Source organism: Acyrthosiphon pisum, chromosome A3, assembly GCF_005508785.2.
Source record: "Acyrthosiphon pisum isolate AL4f chromosome A3, pea_aphid_22Mar2018_4r6ur, whole genome shotgun sequence".
Classification (NCBI taxonomy): domain Eukaryota; kingdom Metazoa; phylum Arthropoda; class Insecta; order Hemiptera; family Aphididae; genus Acyrthosiphon; species Acyrthosiphon pisum.
This window is the reverse complement of record NC_042496.1, coordinates 38410220-38431640: the sequence shown is the minus strand read 5'-3', so window position 1 is coordinate 38431640 and position 21421 is coordinate 38410220. Positions and strand designations below refer to the sequence as shown.

At 34.4% G+C, this 21421-nt stretch overlaps 1 protein-coding gene across 2 annotated transcripts in view; it reads left to right on the top strand.

Moving 5' to 3' along the window:
• The window catches only part of LOC100169359 (zinc finger protein 235), a 100375-nt gene that overhangs the window by 59702 nt on the left and 19252 nt on the right, over window positions 1-21421 (top strand). Inside the window, exon 6 of one of the 2 annotated variants that reach the window (XM_001952594.5) lies at window positions 1948-2113. In XM_001952594.5, coding sequence (XP_001952629.1) covers window positions 1948-2113 — 166 coding nt within the window. Of the gene's footprint in view, window positions 1-1947; window positions 2118-21421 lie in introns of both variants that reach the window. The other variant, XM_008189713.3, reaches the window with a different exon arrangement.

Below are 21421 nucleotides of genomic sequence, written 5' to 3'. Positions count from 1 at the left end.
TAATATATAATATTATGTAAATAATAACGCGGCGTTTAAATTATATTCGGGTTTTCGTCTGCTAGCTGCAGAGGTTCGTTTCGCATTCAATCGTCAAAAACTGCGTCTGCGCAAGGTACCTATAATTTAATATATTGGAATAATCGCAGGAACCGCGCGTGTTCGTATATATTATCAGCTATATTAGTTACCTATATCTATGTGTGTATTTTATGCTGCAGGCTGTGTCCGAAATTTAGTTTTTTTCTCCCGCCATGTATTTACGATGTAGCTGGTATAGGTACATAATATTATTATCCACACGACGACGACCGGTGAACAGGTGCGCGGTGGAAGAAAAAATTAAATTTTTCAACCAATTATTATATGCGTGCGATGTATGGGTTGGGAGAACAAATAAATAATTGAACGTCAATAATTATAGTTCGCGTCATGGTGTGTGCATGTGCGCGTGTCTTACGTGTACAAGGCGACCGGCGAAATACTATAAAATAATCTTCAGTAGCGTTCTAACGCACAACTTTAGAACTTCTGAGGGTATAATACGCGGACGATAACGCGTTGATTTCGTATACCGAGAGTAGATCATGAGGTCAAAATAGTTTGTGATTAAGTTTAGCCCCCCCCCCCCCCCCCTATGCAATCGAATCTCTCTAGTATATCGCGATTGTAAGGTTCGATGAGTCACTTTGGCATTATTTATAATCTCATTTGTACTTAATCTTTATGCCTATATATCTGCATTATCGCTAAACACTAATAACTACATTATTCATTGACATTCAAAATTTATTATTTATCAACTTATTACAATTAATACAATAATATAAATTGTTTCAATAAGACGCATTAAAATAATAATATAAGAACGTGACTGTTCCAGAGGGTTTACTCCGGCGTATTTATATTACGTCCACAATAATATAGACGCTTCAAAACACGTAATATTATTATTACCATTATATTATAGTAGTGTAATAACGTATATAGTACCTATACGCGTTTTACGCGCGATCGACTGTAATGTGAGACATGCAAAAGTGCAGAACGATGTATACCCAGCTGTATTATATATGGTACCTATCATATATATTTTAATAGATTATTTTACCCGCGAGACCGTAAAATAAATCATTTTGGAACAAACCTATATCTATACAGTGTTATACCTATATGAACAGTGAACACTGTATATTACAACGAACGCGTTATGACGCCCGGAGATAAACCGCGACCGCCGTTATGGTTTTTATACCATAGGTGTGTGCGTAATGTGTATAAAAGTACCTAATATTTTTATTATTTATTATTATTGTCCGGACTCCGGAATGACCGCGGCGCCTGCGGACGTCTGTATAGAGTAATATGTCGTCGTCTCTCCTCGCGAATCGCATACCTACCTATGTTATATTATTATTATTCGTATTAAATAGGTACTACGTCGTTGATGGTTTTTCATTTTTTATAGTCGGTTTTTTTCGACGGATCAATTACAATTACACCTGTGACATTATTATAATATGATAATAATGTGCCCAACCCAAAGTCCGGTGGCCGGCGTGTTTACGATTCGAAATCGACTTATATGTTAAAATAATAAATCGCGCAATATATAGGTATACCGGTATAATAATAATGCGCTATAGTGGTCGTCAGCGGCGATCGGTTTTTACGACCCAGACGGTATAGAAAACGGTTATTTCGTATTTAACGTCCTCGTTGAAAACTCAATTAAAACCGTCCGTAAACGAACGCAACACCGCCCGGCGGACTATATACCTATATAATAATAATAATGTAATATAATACGTGTAGGAAAAAAAATAGGATATAATATAGTTGACGTGTATACGTGTGGCTGGTTAAATCGACACGTTATCACTTATCATATATATAATATCAATATTATTAGTATACGTTTTAATGTTATGACGTATTTGTTTTCAGGAGAAACCGCACAAGTGCACACTGTGCGCCAAGTCTTTCCCGACGCCCGGCGATCTGAAATCTCACATGTATGTGCACAACGGATCGTGGCCTTTCAAGTGTCACATTTGTAACAGAGGATTCAGCAAGCACACGAATCTGAAAAATCACTTGTTCCTGCACACCGGTAAGTGAGTTGTAGTTTGTTTTTATTACACGTTTCGGTACTTATATATTATTATCATCACCCATACCTTATATTAGTAGTATTATAATATAGTAATATGTTTATTATTATTATTATGCGTAAATAGAGGTAATGTGTATAATATTATATTATTATATAAACACGCTGCAGATACTAAAATATTATAATATATATATATTATGAGATATATCTACTACTACATAGTGTCAACTACCTCTAGTAAAGTAGGTATTAAAATGGTGTATGATATCAACATTTAATTGCACACTGCAGATGTACTCACCGAGTTTAAATCGACGATAATAATATAATAATACCCCGACCTATATAATAGGATTAAAAATTTATGAAACCCATAAAATATATAGTACAACTGTCTGTGCATAAATAAACCGTTTTGGCGCACCCAGGTTTTAAGTACTCAGTGATTATATTTTTAGCGATATTCAGTCAATGTCTCCGTAATAAGCATTTCAATAATATTTTAAGAAAAAAAACTATATTAATTTTTACAGACTAATTTATTTCGACTGTGTTAAAATAATCATCTCAAATATGAGTTATTATTTTTTGAGCTTTTAACAGCTGAATGATAACAGCATGACTCTTTTCGAAAAAAATTACATATAGCAGACTTACGCAATATTATGTTGCTAATGTATTTTAATACATACCACTTTTGCGAGTTAGTCGTCATCGTCGTCAGATACAATATAATATTATTAATAATATGCACCTATTATACTAACGTCAGGACGAATATTGCCCCCGTACATACTGGTCGTATACCTATATAAATATTTTCATTATGTCAGAGCAACGTATAATATGCCGAGGGCAATCGGTATTTTTATTACGATCATTATTATCATTTTTTTTTTACTTCCAGTCGACTCCGACGGTCGCTACACGTATATATAGTATATACTTATAACGTACCTAAATATACCGTGCCACGTTGTCCAGGTAGGCGATCGTCTCTGTCGTCGTCGCCGGATGGACGGGATTTCGGGGATCCGATGTTTTTTATTTTTATATCTCTTTAATCCCGCGCGTTAATGGAATTCGTGTTTTTGCCTCCCATCGCACATGCACACACGCGCGGCTTCGACAGAAGTAGAGACTCCTCCATGCACACACACACAAATACAACGTAGGTGGGAAGGTATTAGGTAGACAGGTATATAGATGGTAGGTAGGTAGGTACTTGCTACATGTATACATAAATAAAAAATATATATATATGTAAGAGTGTCTGTGCTTCGGGGCTGCCCCGAAGTGATACGATACCTGGTCCACGCCGCCACCGCCGTCGTTTTTTATATTATTACGGCGTCGGCGGCAACAGTAGCTCGAGCTGCAGTGCCCGTTGATATACTATAGATGTACATACACAATATAGGTACACACAATATAAACCATTGACGAGGAGGCGCTCAAGATACCGGCTGAAGTAGAGGTGTAAAGGTAGATACTTTATATATATATATATATAGAGAGAGAGAGTGAGGGAGAGTGAGAGATGCACTTTCAAACGTGCGTGGTATCGGCTACCGGACTTTGATGGTATTATAACGCGCGTGTTGGTCGTATTAATATTCATTTTTTTATTATTATTGACTGCCGGTTTGCGGGGTATAAGTCACTTACAGACGATTACAACAACAACATAATATGCATAATATGATGTTATAATGTTTTTAGAATATCATTTACGTCACATATAATGGAGACGAGTGCATCGTACTGTGCAGCGTGTATCTAAACTATCCATCATATAAGACGTGCGACCGCTGCACCGCTGCTGTAGTTTTACATTATTTGTGTGGTCAATTTGCAACGTACTTAACTTGCGTTGTCGCATAATATAGGGGTAGTATTATAGTGTAGGTGAGGTAACAATAAAGCTATATCAATATAATATGTATAAAATATTATATTTCGTTCGGAAATATCGAGACGAACAATCCTATTTTATTTGTAAAAAATAGACAAATTTAAATTAATTGTGTAATGATGTTTTTAAAACTTTGCAACATTGGTAAATCGTATAACACTATTCATGTAATAGGTATAGCAATATGGGTACAGCATATTATTTGTATTTTTTATCCATATTCAAAAACATTACTACCTATATATATATTAATAGGGCCTGCCTAAATAATCAACTATTTATGCTTCCACCGCACGCTATTAAAAATGATTTTGACGCCCTTGAGGCTTTTATAATATTTTACTATTTAGATTTTTTTTAATATTTATTATTCATACGCACGCATAAATAAAAATGACGTTTTTAAATCGTATTTAATCGTAACACATATTTACGTGTTACGCTGGAAACTATATCATAAACTGTAATAAATGTTGTAGGTAGCAAGAAAAATGTTTTCATCTCAATATGATCTTTAAAAATACTCAATCTAATTTATTTTTATTCGTTATAAATTATAATATTATAATGTTACGTAGAATGGATATTGTATATACATAATATAACCTATAGGTATAACTGCCACGATTAATATTATATATTTTACACGACGTTACCGCTGCGTACCGTCGTGATGGTAAAAGTTTTTTATACATTTTATTTTTTTGTTCAACAACCGTCATGATTTACCATAAACTCGTGGTATTAATTAAATTAATATTATATTATGCTCATTACGACGTTTTAATAGAGTCGTATACGCGTCTCAAATCGGTATTTCGTTGTACTCATATATTATATATATTAAGTTATTTATTGTTAGAAGCATACAATATGTTGTACCTACTACGATCTACCTATACTGCCTCCACGACAGCTGCTACTGCCATTAGGTTATTTCTTCATAGTATTATTATTATTTCTTAATCGCATGCCAGTATTGACATAAAAAATGTGTCCGAGTATCAAGTAATAATAATTGATTCGATAAATTAAAAAAATCCATATACGTAGGCTTCAGAATAATAGGCGCGTTTCCTATGAGCGTAATAATAATATTATGTATATATTAATTACCTATACAATAAATAAAATTATGTACATTATACGTAGGTACAATAATATATTAGTACATAGTATAATACGCGCTCGAAACATTATTGCAACCATTTTCCATAACCAGGTGTTATTGTTTTTTTTTTATTTCTCATTTTTATTTATTGGGTAACGTTATGTTATTATTATCATATTATGGGCGCGTGCCTGCAACCCGCGTGTGGTTGACAAGTCGGAATGCAACGCGGCTGGCCAACATTTATATTATATTGTATATTGTTATATTAGTATTCCACATAATTCATAAGTATAACTTATTATAACTTGTGAGTAATACGTAGGTATATATGCGCGTGTTATATTATTACATAAATCTACGTATGCGCTGTGTGTATTAGGTACACACGACATCGCAGCAGTCGTTATATATATATATATATATCTTAAATATAATATTATTCGTATTATTGCAGTGGTTATACCTAGTTATAGGTTGGTATCTATTAACACTTGCTCGATACATTTGCGTTTACAATAATTATAATAATATTATCATAGTACATATAATATATAATATTATGTGTATTGATAATTTTTCCGATCGACGCAATTTTTTTCGCCATAACATAATCGCCCTCCGGCCACCGACGACGATGACGACCACGACGACGACGACGACGTTGTGTACACATTGTAGGTACTTATATAATATATTATATATATATTATATTATATTATATATAATATATATATACATATACAGTTGCTGTGGGTACAAGCGTTGCGCACCATATTATATATACCTATATATTATATGCGGAAATTTAGACCTTGACACTGGTGTAGTGCAAACAGGCGCGTGTCAGCTTTCGAGGGCACGACGGTAACGTTTATACCAGTACGTAAACATATTATACCTATGTTGGCCGACTGCTGCACGCTATATAAAGTGCACGTAATAGCTTTGGCGTTTTGCGTTCAAACCCGTTCTTGAACTTGGACGCAAAAAATATTTATTCGTACCTCACTCGCTCGCATTTTGAAATCGGATTTCAATACGCTGCAGTACCCAACCTTATATTATAATATTGTTTTGTTTCACGACGTCATATTATGGCTGTATTAGATCAGAGCTATAGTATTGATTACTATTACTATTGCTTGAATGAGGGCTATAAACAGTCTAATTTATGTATTGTTGTCGGGTGTGCGCCCATTGGAGCTACTCGGGGTGGATGTTTATTTTTTCAATGATTTTTCTATAGGTATTCAGATTCATATTTTAATTGTATTTTTATCAATTAGGTGAATGATTGCTATAATAGATTGCTAAACTCTGAATCCTTTTTATATTTTGTATATCATATTTCTAATATTTTCAACGCATTAATTGACCGGCGTACTATACATGAATATAATATAGGCTTTAGGCTTGTCGTCGAAATTCCAAAATGGTTTCTATATGCGAATAACTGACTGATTTTAATGCTGTGTTCGCTTATACTGCCCATTTGTCCGGCGGGAATACACATTGTAGTATATATACAGCCATTATCACCGTATTTGTCTCATAAAATGAAGACTTCCACGACCGTTCACGAGACACGCGCATTTATATCCGTACTAAATAAATTAAGCCGTTAACGGTTGTCTTTTACTCGTTTTTCCTGAATAAAATATAGTTTATTCGCTTACGAGCATTACTAGGGCAGGACTATAAAACCTAACCAGTTTCGTAATTAATAAAACAAAAATAAATATAATACTCACTAAAAACACCATAATAATATATATTGTTTTAATAGTTAAAACGACAATTCAATTTAATTTATCGTCCTCTCAATTCCTCGGAGACCTACTTGAAAAGTAGAACGTTGTCACCAAAACAATAACATTATAATGCCTGAAAACATAAAATATTTATATTTAACATATAATATTAATCGAGTATTTTGAGTCGATTGACTATACTTTTATTACTGATTATTTTATTGATACTTAACAACTGCCGTGACATAAAAATACGTAGGTATCTCTATCTTGTCTATGACTAATGTAATTTATATACGTAAGTATAGTGTGACGAAACTCACCTGCACGCGCAGTCGTGTAATTATAAATGCGAAATTAAATTAATCAAATACAGTATATTACTTTATTACACAATATTAATATTTGATTTCGTTAGTCAACAATGTGCAGTTATCAACATACTAAAATACAAACAGTACTGTTTTCATAATTTTACAGGTATTATTGATTCAATTTTCTAACACAAAATATGCGTAATATACAGTTTTTATTAAAATATAATATACCTATGACATGTTTTACAACGTTACAGTAATCTGTATACAGATAGCTATAGCTATTATAAAATGCAGTTCAATATAATAATAATATGCGCGTCTGGCAACTGTTATACCTAATCATATAATATAATATATTATATGGGTAGTATATATAACTGCGGCGATCATCAGATATTACGTTTATAATAATATTATTTTTTTTATATAAAACCGATTACAGCAAATGATGCGCGGTTCAGTAAATTTGAGCTGGACTTAAATTTTGTTTTAATTTCAAATGTTATTCCCCGCCACCCGTGGATAATCCCGTCAATGGTATTATACAATTCTCGCGAGTCGGGACTTGGGACAAATAACCGTATCATATACATTTCATGTTATTAATTATTATTATATATGATATTATATACATATTATACATTTTATATTTCGTCCGTGACTTCGATTCGATTGCGCCACCCTAAATACAGCGATATGCAGTATACACTAAATATCATCACATTATTATACCGAATTTTCTGTTTCAATTTACTTAATGATGTTCTTTGATTAAAAGAAGAAGAAAAACACGGCACACAACCTGCACTCGGCGGCGGCGAGTATACCTGACGGGAGCGCGACCGTATCCCGCCGCCGTCAACAATGTACTCGATCCCCCCCGCAGAGATGGCACTCCTACCGTAAATCGTGTAATTCCTTCTAAACGTTCCCCCGCGAGAAAAAAAGAATAATAATAATATAATAAAAACGACGAGCGAAAAGGTGTCTACAAGATCATTAATCTCGCAAACACCTCCACGCGACTCAAAACACACCGCACCGGTGCAGTATCACAATATTATGTATCATGTTATATTATATACCTATACAGTTAATTCATCGCCGTACGAGAGCCATATTACGAACATTATTACTGTTGTAGGTACGCTCACAGTAAACGGCGATATCAGACTTTTGTCTCGGCCCCGATTTTTAAAATACAAAATTAATTGTTATTATCATTATTGCGAGTGCGTCGACGTCGGCGGCATTCGATTATAAAGACGACGCATGTCAAGGTATAAAAATATATCTTAAATATATTTTATGATATAGTACAATATAATATGAAATCTCTAGCTGGTACAGTCTCGCACGTGGTGTAATATTATGACGTCGCTCATTTGTAATTATTATACTATGTTTTCCGCGAGCTGTGCATATATAATATGTATAGTAATTAATTTGAAAAAAGCGTCACGACGACGTTCGCCCCGAATCCTGAGAAATACTTAGAAATAAGTAAGCGAAAGGTTTGATTATATAATATTATGCTGATGAGAGTTCCCGCAGTTTTTATATTATATTTAACGCGATTTAAAATAATAATTAAGCGTATGCGTATGTATGTATGTATGTATGTATATATGTATGTATGTATGTATGTATTTATGTATGTATGTATGTATGTATGTATGTATGTATGTATGTATGTACGTATGTATGTATTTATATATGCAGCTAATAGTAGGTACTGGTTACTTGGAATTTGGCCACGTGATATTTTTTTTATGATGCTATTTTAATGTTTGGCTATTTAAGCTTTTTATATTTTCAAATTTTTTTATTATTATAGTGTTGATAAATAATAATAATATATTAATATAATATATTATATGTAGGTATATTCAGTGTGAACGTAGGGTGGTACCTACCTAAAACGATAAGGATCCAATCAAAAATATTAAAAAGTTGTCGTAAAACATTCTGTTATTTTTTCGAGTAAAATCGATGATGTTGGTGTTTGTGTATACAATATAGAATTTGATGGCGATACCATGTACCTAAAATAATAGATCCAAACAAAACACATGAACGCAAAAAAAATTACCCATATTTGAACAACCCATATAAATATATATAATATCATATGATGCGCAAATAAATTATTTCTTACAAAATATATGTTTAATAAATAATTGATTTGAACAATAATTCGGCATTGTAATAATAATAATATTATGTACATTAGTACATTATAATATACGGATAACGTAACATTATAAATAATAATGATATTATAAGCAGCCCAAGAGTGACCATCACCACAGCCAGTGCAGAGCGTATATTACCTTTAGTAATAATATGATTAAATTATGCATTCGAGCGCGGGCTATATGTGTAGTAGTTCATTTAAACCGATTTGTATGCTTTCGAGATGAACAGATTTAGGTTTCGATCAGTTTTTTTCTTCCTATAAGACGACCAATTCTCGTTATACGCATATACATATTACACACATACAAACATAATATATATTATAATATATTATTGTATAAGCGTCTCAATTAAAAATGAAACGGCGTGTGTGACGTGTGAGAGAATGTATGTGTAGTGTCCCACGGATTTCTCGTAATCTGGAATCAGAATATCAACGTCGTATACGAATAATATGATTAAAAACAAGCGTATCATTAAAAAATTAACGTTTCGAAGTATATGAGAAGAAAAAAACGGTGGGTAACAGACCGAACGTTTGACACGCATATTTTCTATGTATTCTTATGCGTTCTATAACATACAGAGCGCCAGTGGAGAACGCCTAAATGAGCTTACTTGCTGAACTTATTAAGATTTCAGGATTTCTTTTCTACACTTTACGATGACGGAAAACACGTTGGCAATTTTTTCACCCAAATCTCCACCCACGTCTCTATTAATAGCTTAAAACGTTTAAATGTATAACTATATTATAATATGATGTGCATATTATAACTACTGTATTACATAATACACAGAACGATAGTTGTAAAAAAGTTGTACGCGACAAAAGTCGAGAAAAATATTTAAAAAATATGATTAAAATATTATGTACTAATATAATACATACAAATGACATCTCTTACAGTTCCATTATGATATTAGCATATTGCCTGTAGGATTAAACATACTTTTGTGTACCTATTATTTGTGGCTAACAATTATAAGCTATAACATGTTCTGTAATGATGTATTTACTTGGCATTTGAGCTGCAGTCCCCCGAGACTTTGATCCACCGGTCCGATCTTAACTCTTTCGTCCTCACCCCCACTCATCATTCTTATTTTTTACAATTTGTATACTAAGTATCTTGCGCGTATTCCGTATATAATAATATATTGTATGATACAGTAACAATAATAATAATAATAATAACTACGATTCACACACGGACTAGTATATCTAGTATATCTTAGTCCGTGGATTCACAGCAATTTTATCAAAGATATTAAATACCTAATAATATTAATATAATATTATAAACAAGAGCTTATAGGCGACACGTTATAATAATAATACATAATATACGCACTATGTGATATTAGCCGGTCGGTGGCTACGATGATTTACAACCGGTTTGCAGGTTATAATATTATTATTTCCCATTAGCCCAAACCGTGCTGCTACTTTACGTACGCTCGCAAGTCCGCCGCCGTCTCCTCCCGTGATATCGCTGAACTTGAAACTCGTCCGTTCGCCACCGTATGCGCCGTTTATGAATTTACTATATTATTATACCCATACGATATATTATTTATATAATATTATATAAATAATATTATCAGGCCTTACGAATAGTCTGAATAATAATGAAACATATCATATGTATATGCGAATCAAACATGTGTATAATATATACAGGGTGTAACAGATAGAACTGACTTTTGGAATAACTTTCGTTTTAATCAATAAAAAAAAAATTTTTTTTTTATAAAATTTATGGTCACTTGTTCTACACATCATATATTATACAAAAAATAATATTTATTTTCTTACACTAACAACATTTAAAATTTGATTAAATTTTTTTTGGATATTATATTCAAAATAGCCAATTTGTGAATCTGATTATAAGAACAATTTTGATAGTAAAAACATTTATCTAAGTCAAGTAGTTTGTTTTTTGGAATTTTATAAGATATCAATATTTTTTTGATTACCTACCCAGACAGCAATTTTTCGTTTAATAATATTTTTATAACATTATAATCACGAATAATATTAGTATAACGTTATTATAATAGTATAATACTATTATAATATTATCGTTACAAAATGCTGTCTGGGTAAGTGAATTTGGAAAGTAATAACGTTTTTCAAAATATTTTTTTTTTGGGAATTTGCTGACATGTGTATATTTCTTAAATTATTTACTAATCTTATATTTGTAACAATTTTTGTCATACGTTTAAGTAGCAATGTAGCATCATTTATTTTTGTTTTTGCGTCAGGTCTTCCTGTTACACCTTGTATATATATAACTACTAAACTATATTGTAGATACTGTACCTATGTATATAATAATATATAACGCACGTATTAGTAAATATATTGTAACATACAATAAACACGACCGTAAATCCTACCGGGCACATTTCCATAATATTATACACACGCAGTTCCGTATCTGTATAATATATATTCGTGTTTATGTGTGTATAGTCATATTATATACGACAGTGGATATAATATTATTATAATATACGTTTTCGTGGGAAAATCTACGTGTAGGCGCCATCACATTTATGATATTTTTACACCAAATTAATTAAATAAATACAAATCGAATACCCATTTTTTTTATCGGTCGTGTCACCGCCGCGCAAGTTTTTTTTTATTATTCGTTTTAGTATTTTTATTTTATTTTTTTTTACTACTGCTCGCGTATACAGGTACATAAAACCATATATACCGTTCCCGTGAGACGCGCATATATAATTACGGAGGGGAATATATACGAAGACGAGGAAAAAAACTCGTTTTATATACGAGTAACTTCTTTTTTTCCTACACGCGTGTAGGACATGTGTGTGTTTGCGTTATAAAATTCACAAAGTTTATTTTCGTAATCGTCGTCGGCGCCCGTTCTACGATATAATAATATTTTGTATAATGTTATAATAATGTCATCGCCACGCCGTTTTCGTCAAATTCGTCATAATATAGCTCTACATAATAATAAATTATAATATGATATCGTACAGAGCGCTCGTGTAAAAATCAATATTGTAAATATTTAAACTATATAAGTCCTGCTCTGCTCTACCGCCACGCATTTATATCGATTTGTGCATCTTTAATTTTATTTTATTGACACTTATTGGTAACTAGTAGGTAATAGGTATAATAATATCTAATAATAAGATACTGCTACACACGCGCGACCTACTTGCATGTTGTTTTATTGTTATTATTTGTCGAAAAATCGAATGATTTTACCACTTTTGACACTGATGGACGGCGAAGACGACGACGCGAGCGGTCGGTTCGTCACGCCAATCAATCGTCACGGCGCGACGGCGGCCGCCGCATTGCATTGTTGTTTTATTCGTCCGGGTAAAACAAATTATAACGTCTATAAAGAAAAGAAGAAGGAATCATCATTGTTATTTCGGGGTGTTCGTGGATCACGGAGGCGGCAATGGTACCGGCCGGTCCGTTGCGTTTCATTCAAAAAAATACAAAAAATAAAACGTCGGATGTTATTTTTCACCACTCACACACACACACTCGCCTAAATTATTTTATATAATACTTATAGGTAGAACCCCACATTTCGACAATACCGTAATTTCTGGAACAAACAGATCACCGCGGCGGCAGATGTTGCCGACACGAAACGCCATTATATCATATAATATAATATTATTATGATACACTATTTTATAATAACCCACCGAGACTAAAAAATTCTTCACGAAATTTTTACTGGTATACCCGGGCTACCAAGACGTAGCAACAGGTAGTCATAATTTTTTTTATCGTTATATGGTTACCTACCTTTACAACACCCGTGTGACTCTGGGGAGGGTGCAAAATCGCGTGTACGTAATAGTAATCATAATATTATTATATGATATGTGGTATATATGAATAGCGACTGCTAATAGGTTAGCTGTGCATGCTGCAACGATGGAGCGTGGGTGTTATAACGTATTATGATGCGGTAAAAAAAAAGTTTAACCTATATAATATCGGTCAGGGGATTATATATATGACTTGCACCGCTGCAATGCGTATACCTGGGTCAAAAAACACATATCCACAATAATGAGCACTTGTGTTTTATTATTATTACACAGACTTGGCCGTAGAACAATAATATTACATTTAATATTATTATGTATTTATATTGTTATACATGCGTCGCACAAACGACGCGCGTGTGGGAGACTCATCACATAATCGACAGTCGTGTCTTTAGGGTAGATGAGAGTATAGGTATATGTATATACGTATTATGTACACGCATATATATCATAATATATAGGTATAGGGAACCGGAATTTTTCGCTTCGGGTAGTATTGTAGTTCTTTTTGTCGTTGTTATATTATCATCATCGTCATAATCATCATCATCATCGTCATCGTGTACCTTCGATATATGTTACCGCGTATACCTATATCGTGTGCACGGTTTTATAATACGCGGGCGCACTATGACGTGATGATGTGTATTAGCCACGGCCATAAGACTATACGGACTGCGCGTCTTGTAATAATATAATAATAATTGAACGCGCCGCCACCTTTTTATAATAAAATAATAAACCACGGTGCAGTGTGTATTGTACCTTAAGGTGTGTGTGTGTGAACACCTATACATAGTATATACATATACTATACCTACGTCCTACACACACACACACATATACATACCAACCAGTGCCCCCCGAGCATTATATTATATATACTACGACGACGGCGGAGGCATTGATACGACGGTGTTGCCTCCGTGTGAGCGTTGTGCGCGCTTATATATAATAATAATATATACGTATGTGTATACATTTCGTTATTTCGCCGCCACCGCCACCGGCGGCACGTTGCTTACCGTTTTAGCCGGCGCCAAGACCGGAACGATTGTATAACAATAATAGTAATAATAATAATAATAATATATATGAAAAACACTGCGCCTGCACTTGCAGCACGTCGTCGCCTCGGCGGATCATCCGAATATTATCGTCATTATATCGTTATTATATTATACTATATACTATATTATCGTCTGCAGACAAACGCGTTTGACGACGACAATATATAATATAATATAATAATAATAATTATAAAACAACAATATATTATTATTGTGCGATCGTCTCCAAACGCCCTTAGGACCGCGCGTATCGTACTTCGTCTCACTCGCCCGTCACGTTGTACGTATACAAACACACTGCTATAACGCTGTATAATATTATAATATTATTATTTGTTGTAATTATTATTGACATTAAGTGCCGCTACCATCGCGTCGGTTTGTCGAGCGAGTATAAAAAATTTCAAAAACCATTATCATAGATTAATCGTTTTTTTACAGCCAGCGGTACTTGCGTATATCTAAATTATGATTATATTGTGCGTGTGTGTATGTGATTTCTCGTGAGAACGTCGTCGCGGTCGTCGTCATATTTTGTCACCGGGCTGAGAGTTGACCCGCAGGACACACACTAAATGCGATACAATATTATATTCGAAGGCTCGTCTGCAACGAGTGATAATATTATCGTCGTCGTCGTCGATAACCGCGGTAACGTTACATCTACATACGAAGACTCGGGGTAGTTCAGGCAAGATTAACCAGCCAACCGCGGTTTTTATCGAAAAATAAAACGATCGTTATTTATCTTTGACGAATTTACATAAAAAATAATATATGCCTACTGTATAATAATAATATAATATACTACCTAGGATCGAATTCATTGATTGTTATACACTTGCGCGAATCACCGCACCTCGCATGCTGCAAAAAGCCACACATGACTTATATCGTGTAAATGGACGTAACGTATGGACTCGCGTAAATGGACCTAGCAAACTGGATCTCTATTTTTTCATATTGATAAAAATATATGGTTCACCTGCAGTGGTCTTTATTCCGGTCCAAATACTAACGCGATGATAGTTCCGGTCACTATATATTATATAATATATATAATAAATATATAGTATATACTTATATACATCTATATTATATTAGGTACACATTAAACATAGATAAATTAACGTTTATGGTGTACCTTTAGCTATATTGTACGCGTATACATATTATATATATTAGGTTTTCCATGACGGTCATAATATACCGGCTATTATAATTCGTTATCCTCTCGGACACCGATATACACACTGCACCGACGAAACTACGATACTACGCATATATATATAGATTTCGGAAAACGTTTCGCCGATGAAGAGGTCACGTCGCGTCGAAACGAGGATCTGGTCGCGGACCATAAAACGACTTGATGTTTTCATCGGGTTACCGGTAGTATAAATTCGATATTTTACGGCCGCCATTACGCCGGTCATAACCATCATAATAATATATAGGTATGCGCGTCCATGCAGGACCGGTCGAACGTTGGTTTTCTCTATATATTGTAATATACGCCGCGTCTTTTCGAACCGACCCTTTAGATGGTCAGCACTCTCTCTTTGTCTCTCTCTCTCTCTCTCTCTCTCTCTCTCTCTCTCTTTGCCCGTGTCGTCTCCGGTATTTTGACGTTATATTATAATATTATTGTTGCGCGAACGCATGTGATCTATACCTGGAGCACGAGCGACTCATGGGAACCGCGTCGTAAACGTCAAAGACTCGGCCGGGTAGGATCACTGTAATATAATAATATGCATTCGATTAAAACGAATACGACTAATAATAATAAAAATTTATTAAACTATACGTGTCTAATGTGTATATATATATTTATACCGATCATTATAATATTATGGCGAAATACATAGCTGGTATTACACAGCGAGTCCGCAGGTGCCCGCGAAAGGAATTTCAGAACGACTTTAACACGCGCGCCGACAATATTGACCACGGGGCCTCCGGGTCCGGTAATAACCAGTTGACATGTCGATATCATTATAACTGCGATAGGTATACGGTCGCTCCTCTTCTACAACGCTCTTTGGTCGTGAGGTTCGCGACTGCCGACCGCGGCACGAGTAATCGAATCGGGCTGGCGTGCATTACTGCCTACCTACATAGTTATGCGTGCGATCGTCGTATACGATTATCGTTCGGCGATGTCGACGAATCGCATTCTCGGTAGGATATCGTGTTTCGGCATAATATTAGACTCTCTATGTGGTTTAAAACGACCGTTATAATAAGCAAGGGATTGGAGTACGGGACCGGAGACCGGCTACTGTATGTATAGGTACTGTATATGAGGAGTTGGGTACTTTACGATATATTATGAATGTATATGGCTCAGATTTCAACGCAAATGTATTTTTTTTATTGGAAAGCCTGACACGATTATAATATGCTTTCTTTGTTACAAATGTATTTCATGTATAATTATAATATTCTAACAGACGATTTTTTAGGGAATTTCTTAATGATTTTAAATTTTTAAAGTATTTAAAAAAATGTTTTCACTCATTTATAGGAATAGGACAAAACTTTTTTTTTAGATAATCACATGACTACACGAGTCAAACAAATTTTCTTCATAAATTGTATTTACTAATAAATAAACTTATATTATTGTATTAGGTATAGGTATAATATATATTTGTATATTATCAAAAATAATAATGAAAGATAAATCGAAGTGAAGTTTTTAGTTTTTAAGTCATAAGACTTAAAAACGTTTATTTTACTTTTACATTATCAAACCTATCATTAGAGAGAGACCTAATTAATAAATAGTACTTATATTATTTTTTGTTAATATTTTAACACATAAATCAAATTAATCCCACTAGAACGGTAACGTTTTGTTCATAGATTTGAAATAACTAACCCGAATTTTATTTATAATTTAGTATATTATTTTCCATTTAGGTACGTATAACGCTAGTATTATCTTGCAAGAGTGTTATAGTTTTAAGTTGCAATAGAACATTTAGGAATTTATTTGAAATTGCTGTTACTATCGTTTACCCTTGCCGAGACTATACGGACCGGGGGTATATACATTATACATATTATAAATAGTAAACAAATTAAATTTCGAAATCTTTTGACATTGTGACAGGTTTTAGGAGGTTTTATCGATACGGTGGTATAATATATTGTAATATGAACAATGGATATTGGCGTTTGGATCCAAAATAAACAATACGTAACCCTGAATAGTACACAATAGTATCCTGTGTTTACCTATATACCCCCTATACATTGGGGTGGCTTTCACAACGCGTAGGTATATAATATAATTTATAACGCTCAGACGGGTTATCTGGGTTTTTTCAGTGTACCATCAGTATTCGGTAGTATATATTATGTAGCTACGCTATGGTGACGTCAGTCGAGATGAGATTAGAAAAAAAGGTTGTTACTTTAATAATAATGTCGATAACAGTAGATTGTCACATAACTAACCAAACGAATATACCTGGAGACGTTTGCGTTCCCTCGGTTTAACACACAACAGTATTAATCTATAGCGTAGGTATATAATAAAATTGCTCGTATACTTATAATAATATTACAACATATAATATACGCGCGAACTGGCCTCGTTAAATTTCGGAGAGTTATGGCCCCCCTGTCCTCGCCGTAGTATCAGCTGCAAACTGCGAAGCGGTCGCGTGCCCTAAACCCCCGCCGCCGCCGTCTTAATAGCGTTTTTATTTTAAATCGACGGGGGGACAGGTGAATAATAATAATAATATTCTGTATAATATATAAATGAAGACGATTGCGCCGGGGCAGGTGCTTCTGCAGGTCGACGATGGCGAGTGCAACTAGATTAGTATCTCTCTGTCTCCCCGCTGCACATATTATACCGCGCCGCTATCATGTGAGGCCCCGATCCGCTAGTTAAAAACGCGTCCGTCCACAATTATATACGGTCCTTCTCTTCATTTTTTTTGCCCCGTCTCCTGGATATTATTAGTTTTTTCTCCACCACCGCCGCCATTATTTATCTCTCGTTTTTCTCGGTACTTATACAGGTGTATATATTATATATATATACATTACGTCATGTACACCGCTGGCTATTAGGCACATACTCGACGTGTACTATATAGGCGGCCGCCGCCGCAGCACCGGTGTCGTCTCTCTATCCGATGCAGTTTCACATATTATTATTATTATTATGTGTAATATTATTATATATATATATTTATTTATGGGTAGTATATGTGTATACGCACTCTTGGTCGAATGGATTAACATTTTTTTCCCCATTTTAACGATCTATACTCGTAGATACTGCAGCGGGTCGCACATCTTATAATACGTATATTTAATAACAATATCACCTGCTCGGGTTGTAAAAACAAAACTGTATAATATAGGCTTGTAGCGAATCGTAATGATATCGCATCGGGTGAATAGGTCGCCATTGTGTACGAGCGCGCGTACTCGTGTTCGAACAAATATAGGTAGGCATTACAATTATTATTTATAAGATATTATATACATCCGGTTCCACTAAAAAAATTGTGTACGCATTTATATTTTCATTAATAAAAAACACGACGCCCCTAATTGCTCGGTGCAGCGCTTCTCTGAAGTTATCGTTATAGTATGTATTATACGCTGTGTACTGCACATATGATCGTTAATGAACTAAAATAAATGTCTGCTATACAGTGCTATAATACATATTACAATAGAATCAGATTTTTGTATTTTTGTGTTTTCAAGTACTCGATATAAGTGCATTATTAAAACACTAAAGTTTGAGGCATTTAAGCCTGATTGCTTAATATAATAATACTATAGCAAAATTTAAAATTATAGCTTATATACTGCAGGTATAATAGTTTGATTGAAACAGAGGCGTATTTAGAATTATCTTTAACGTGGGCAGATGATAAAAAACTTAAAAATTGTGTTTGCTTTAAATTCTAGGCATAACCTAAATTAGACTGCTCGGAATTGTCAACAATCAAACAAAAAAATAAATAAATCTTGAGTAAGATATTATAATACAATCGAAAAAAAATGTAATTGTTTACTGTCTACAATATCATATGACCTATATCAATAACTTCATGGTTTATAGAATGTATAATATATTTTGTCCATTTTGGCAATAGTACATTTTGGATTTCCACCCCTTAATTATCGTAATATAAATTATCTAAATATGTAAAAATAAAAAGAGACTGAGCGGTTGACAAAATACCACCCTGGATTCTATGTACATACACTATTGGGTTTTTTACCATTAATCATTATACGATTATTTTCAAGTATATAGAGATATAGGCAGTGTGGCAGTGTACCACGTATATTAGGTATATTATGTAACATAATATACACATTGCACACCCCTGTGCTGGTAATGTGTCGTGTGTGTTACGCAAGACAAACTAGCATGTAAATGTAATTTTATTATGTAGGTATACGGAATTTGGCGCTCACGAAATCGATACTGACCTGCAATATTGTTACGAATTACAATAATATTTTATACCTATATATAATATTATTATATAGGTTATTATAGCATTGTATTGTTTTATCGCTGCTGGGGCGGCGGAGACTTTCCTTCGACGTCGGACGCGTTATTTTCGAAATACGCTGAGCCTCACTAAGTATAAGTCATGTATATAGGAGAGCCACGTCCGCGTGCTTCAGACCGGCCGCGAATCACGACAGAACGATACCGCGTGACTGTATTTATAATATTAATATAATTTAAATATATAACAGAGGTATTCGCCAAGTTGTTATTATTGTTGTGTACAATATATTACAGCGTGTTATAATAATACTGTGGTCGTAATAATTGAATTGCGGTTTTCGGCGATGTCCCCGTTGATGAAATTGTCGAGCTCCGCTGTTGTTCGATGGGCGGATGCAGTCATCGAATATAATATTACATGCACAAACGATACTACACTGTAATAAATAATAATAGGTGTATATTATAAATTCAATGTACAGTATAATATTATGCGCATAAACCACTGCGTAGTATAACACTCTGACACTGACATTGTTCCGATATAATTTGTTTTTGAAGTTAAACTATACCAAACTGTAAAGGTATAATATAATATTTTAATAGAATATAGCTAAAAATAGGTCCGAAAGATTCCTCTTGGTATCGTATAGTATGTCGAACCGGGGGGGGGGCTTCCGCGGCACGGTCTTCGTCCGCGAAGGGCGTCGTATTATAAATAAGAACAAACCTATATACAATATATAATATTATGTAACATGTATGCCTAGGATTATACGTGGTACGCGCGGTCGGTAGTAGATAACTACCAACAGAATCAACGTACAAAATATAATATACTGACTTCTACCTACTACTGCTCTATTACAATATAATAATACGAGTTCGTGACCGGTAGTAATATACCATGTTAACGTACGGCGTGGTATATACCTGCGTTAAAACGCGTGTGCGTAATGATGATATTGTATAATATTATTATTATGTACGGTCGTGATTGTGCAGTGTTCAGGTGCGTACCGAACGAGGCTGCGTACTCGGGGAGGCGCCATGCACGCGTGATGCGGGGCGGCGGAGTGTCGTGGGGGCGCCTGATAAAATGAAAATATAAATTCAACCGGCGCGCCGCTGTTCGGATTCGGCTGGCGGTGGGCCCGGCGGTGCAATGCAGTCTCGATCTCAATCCGAGATAAACGCGGCTGCTGCTGCTGCACGTGGCTTATTAGCTCGGCAGTGTGCCGCGTTTTTTTCGATTATTACTTACGCGTATAGTAGGTATACCGTCAGCGATATCTTTATAATAAATTATTGAGAATATCACCACCGCCGCATGTACACCTCCCACGCATACGCAATTATGCGTATATAGTGGTATACCTACGTATTATGGAATTGCTATATGTGATATGTAATTTGGTACGTAGGTGACTTCCTCCCTCCCGATATACGGAGTGATCAATTGCCGAGTGGCCACACCAAAGTTTTATCAGACACGAGTCGCGCGGAGCACGAGACAAGTCTACTGCAGCTGCAGTTTTATCGAGGTACCTACACGACGTCGTATAGCTTTTCACT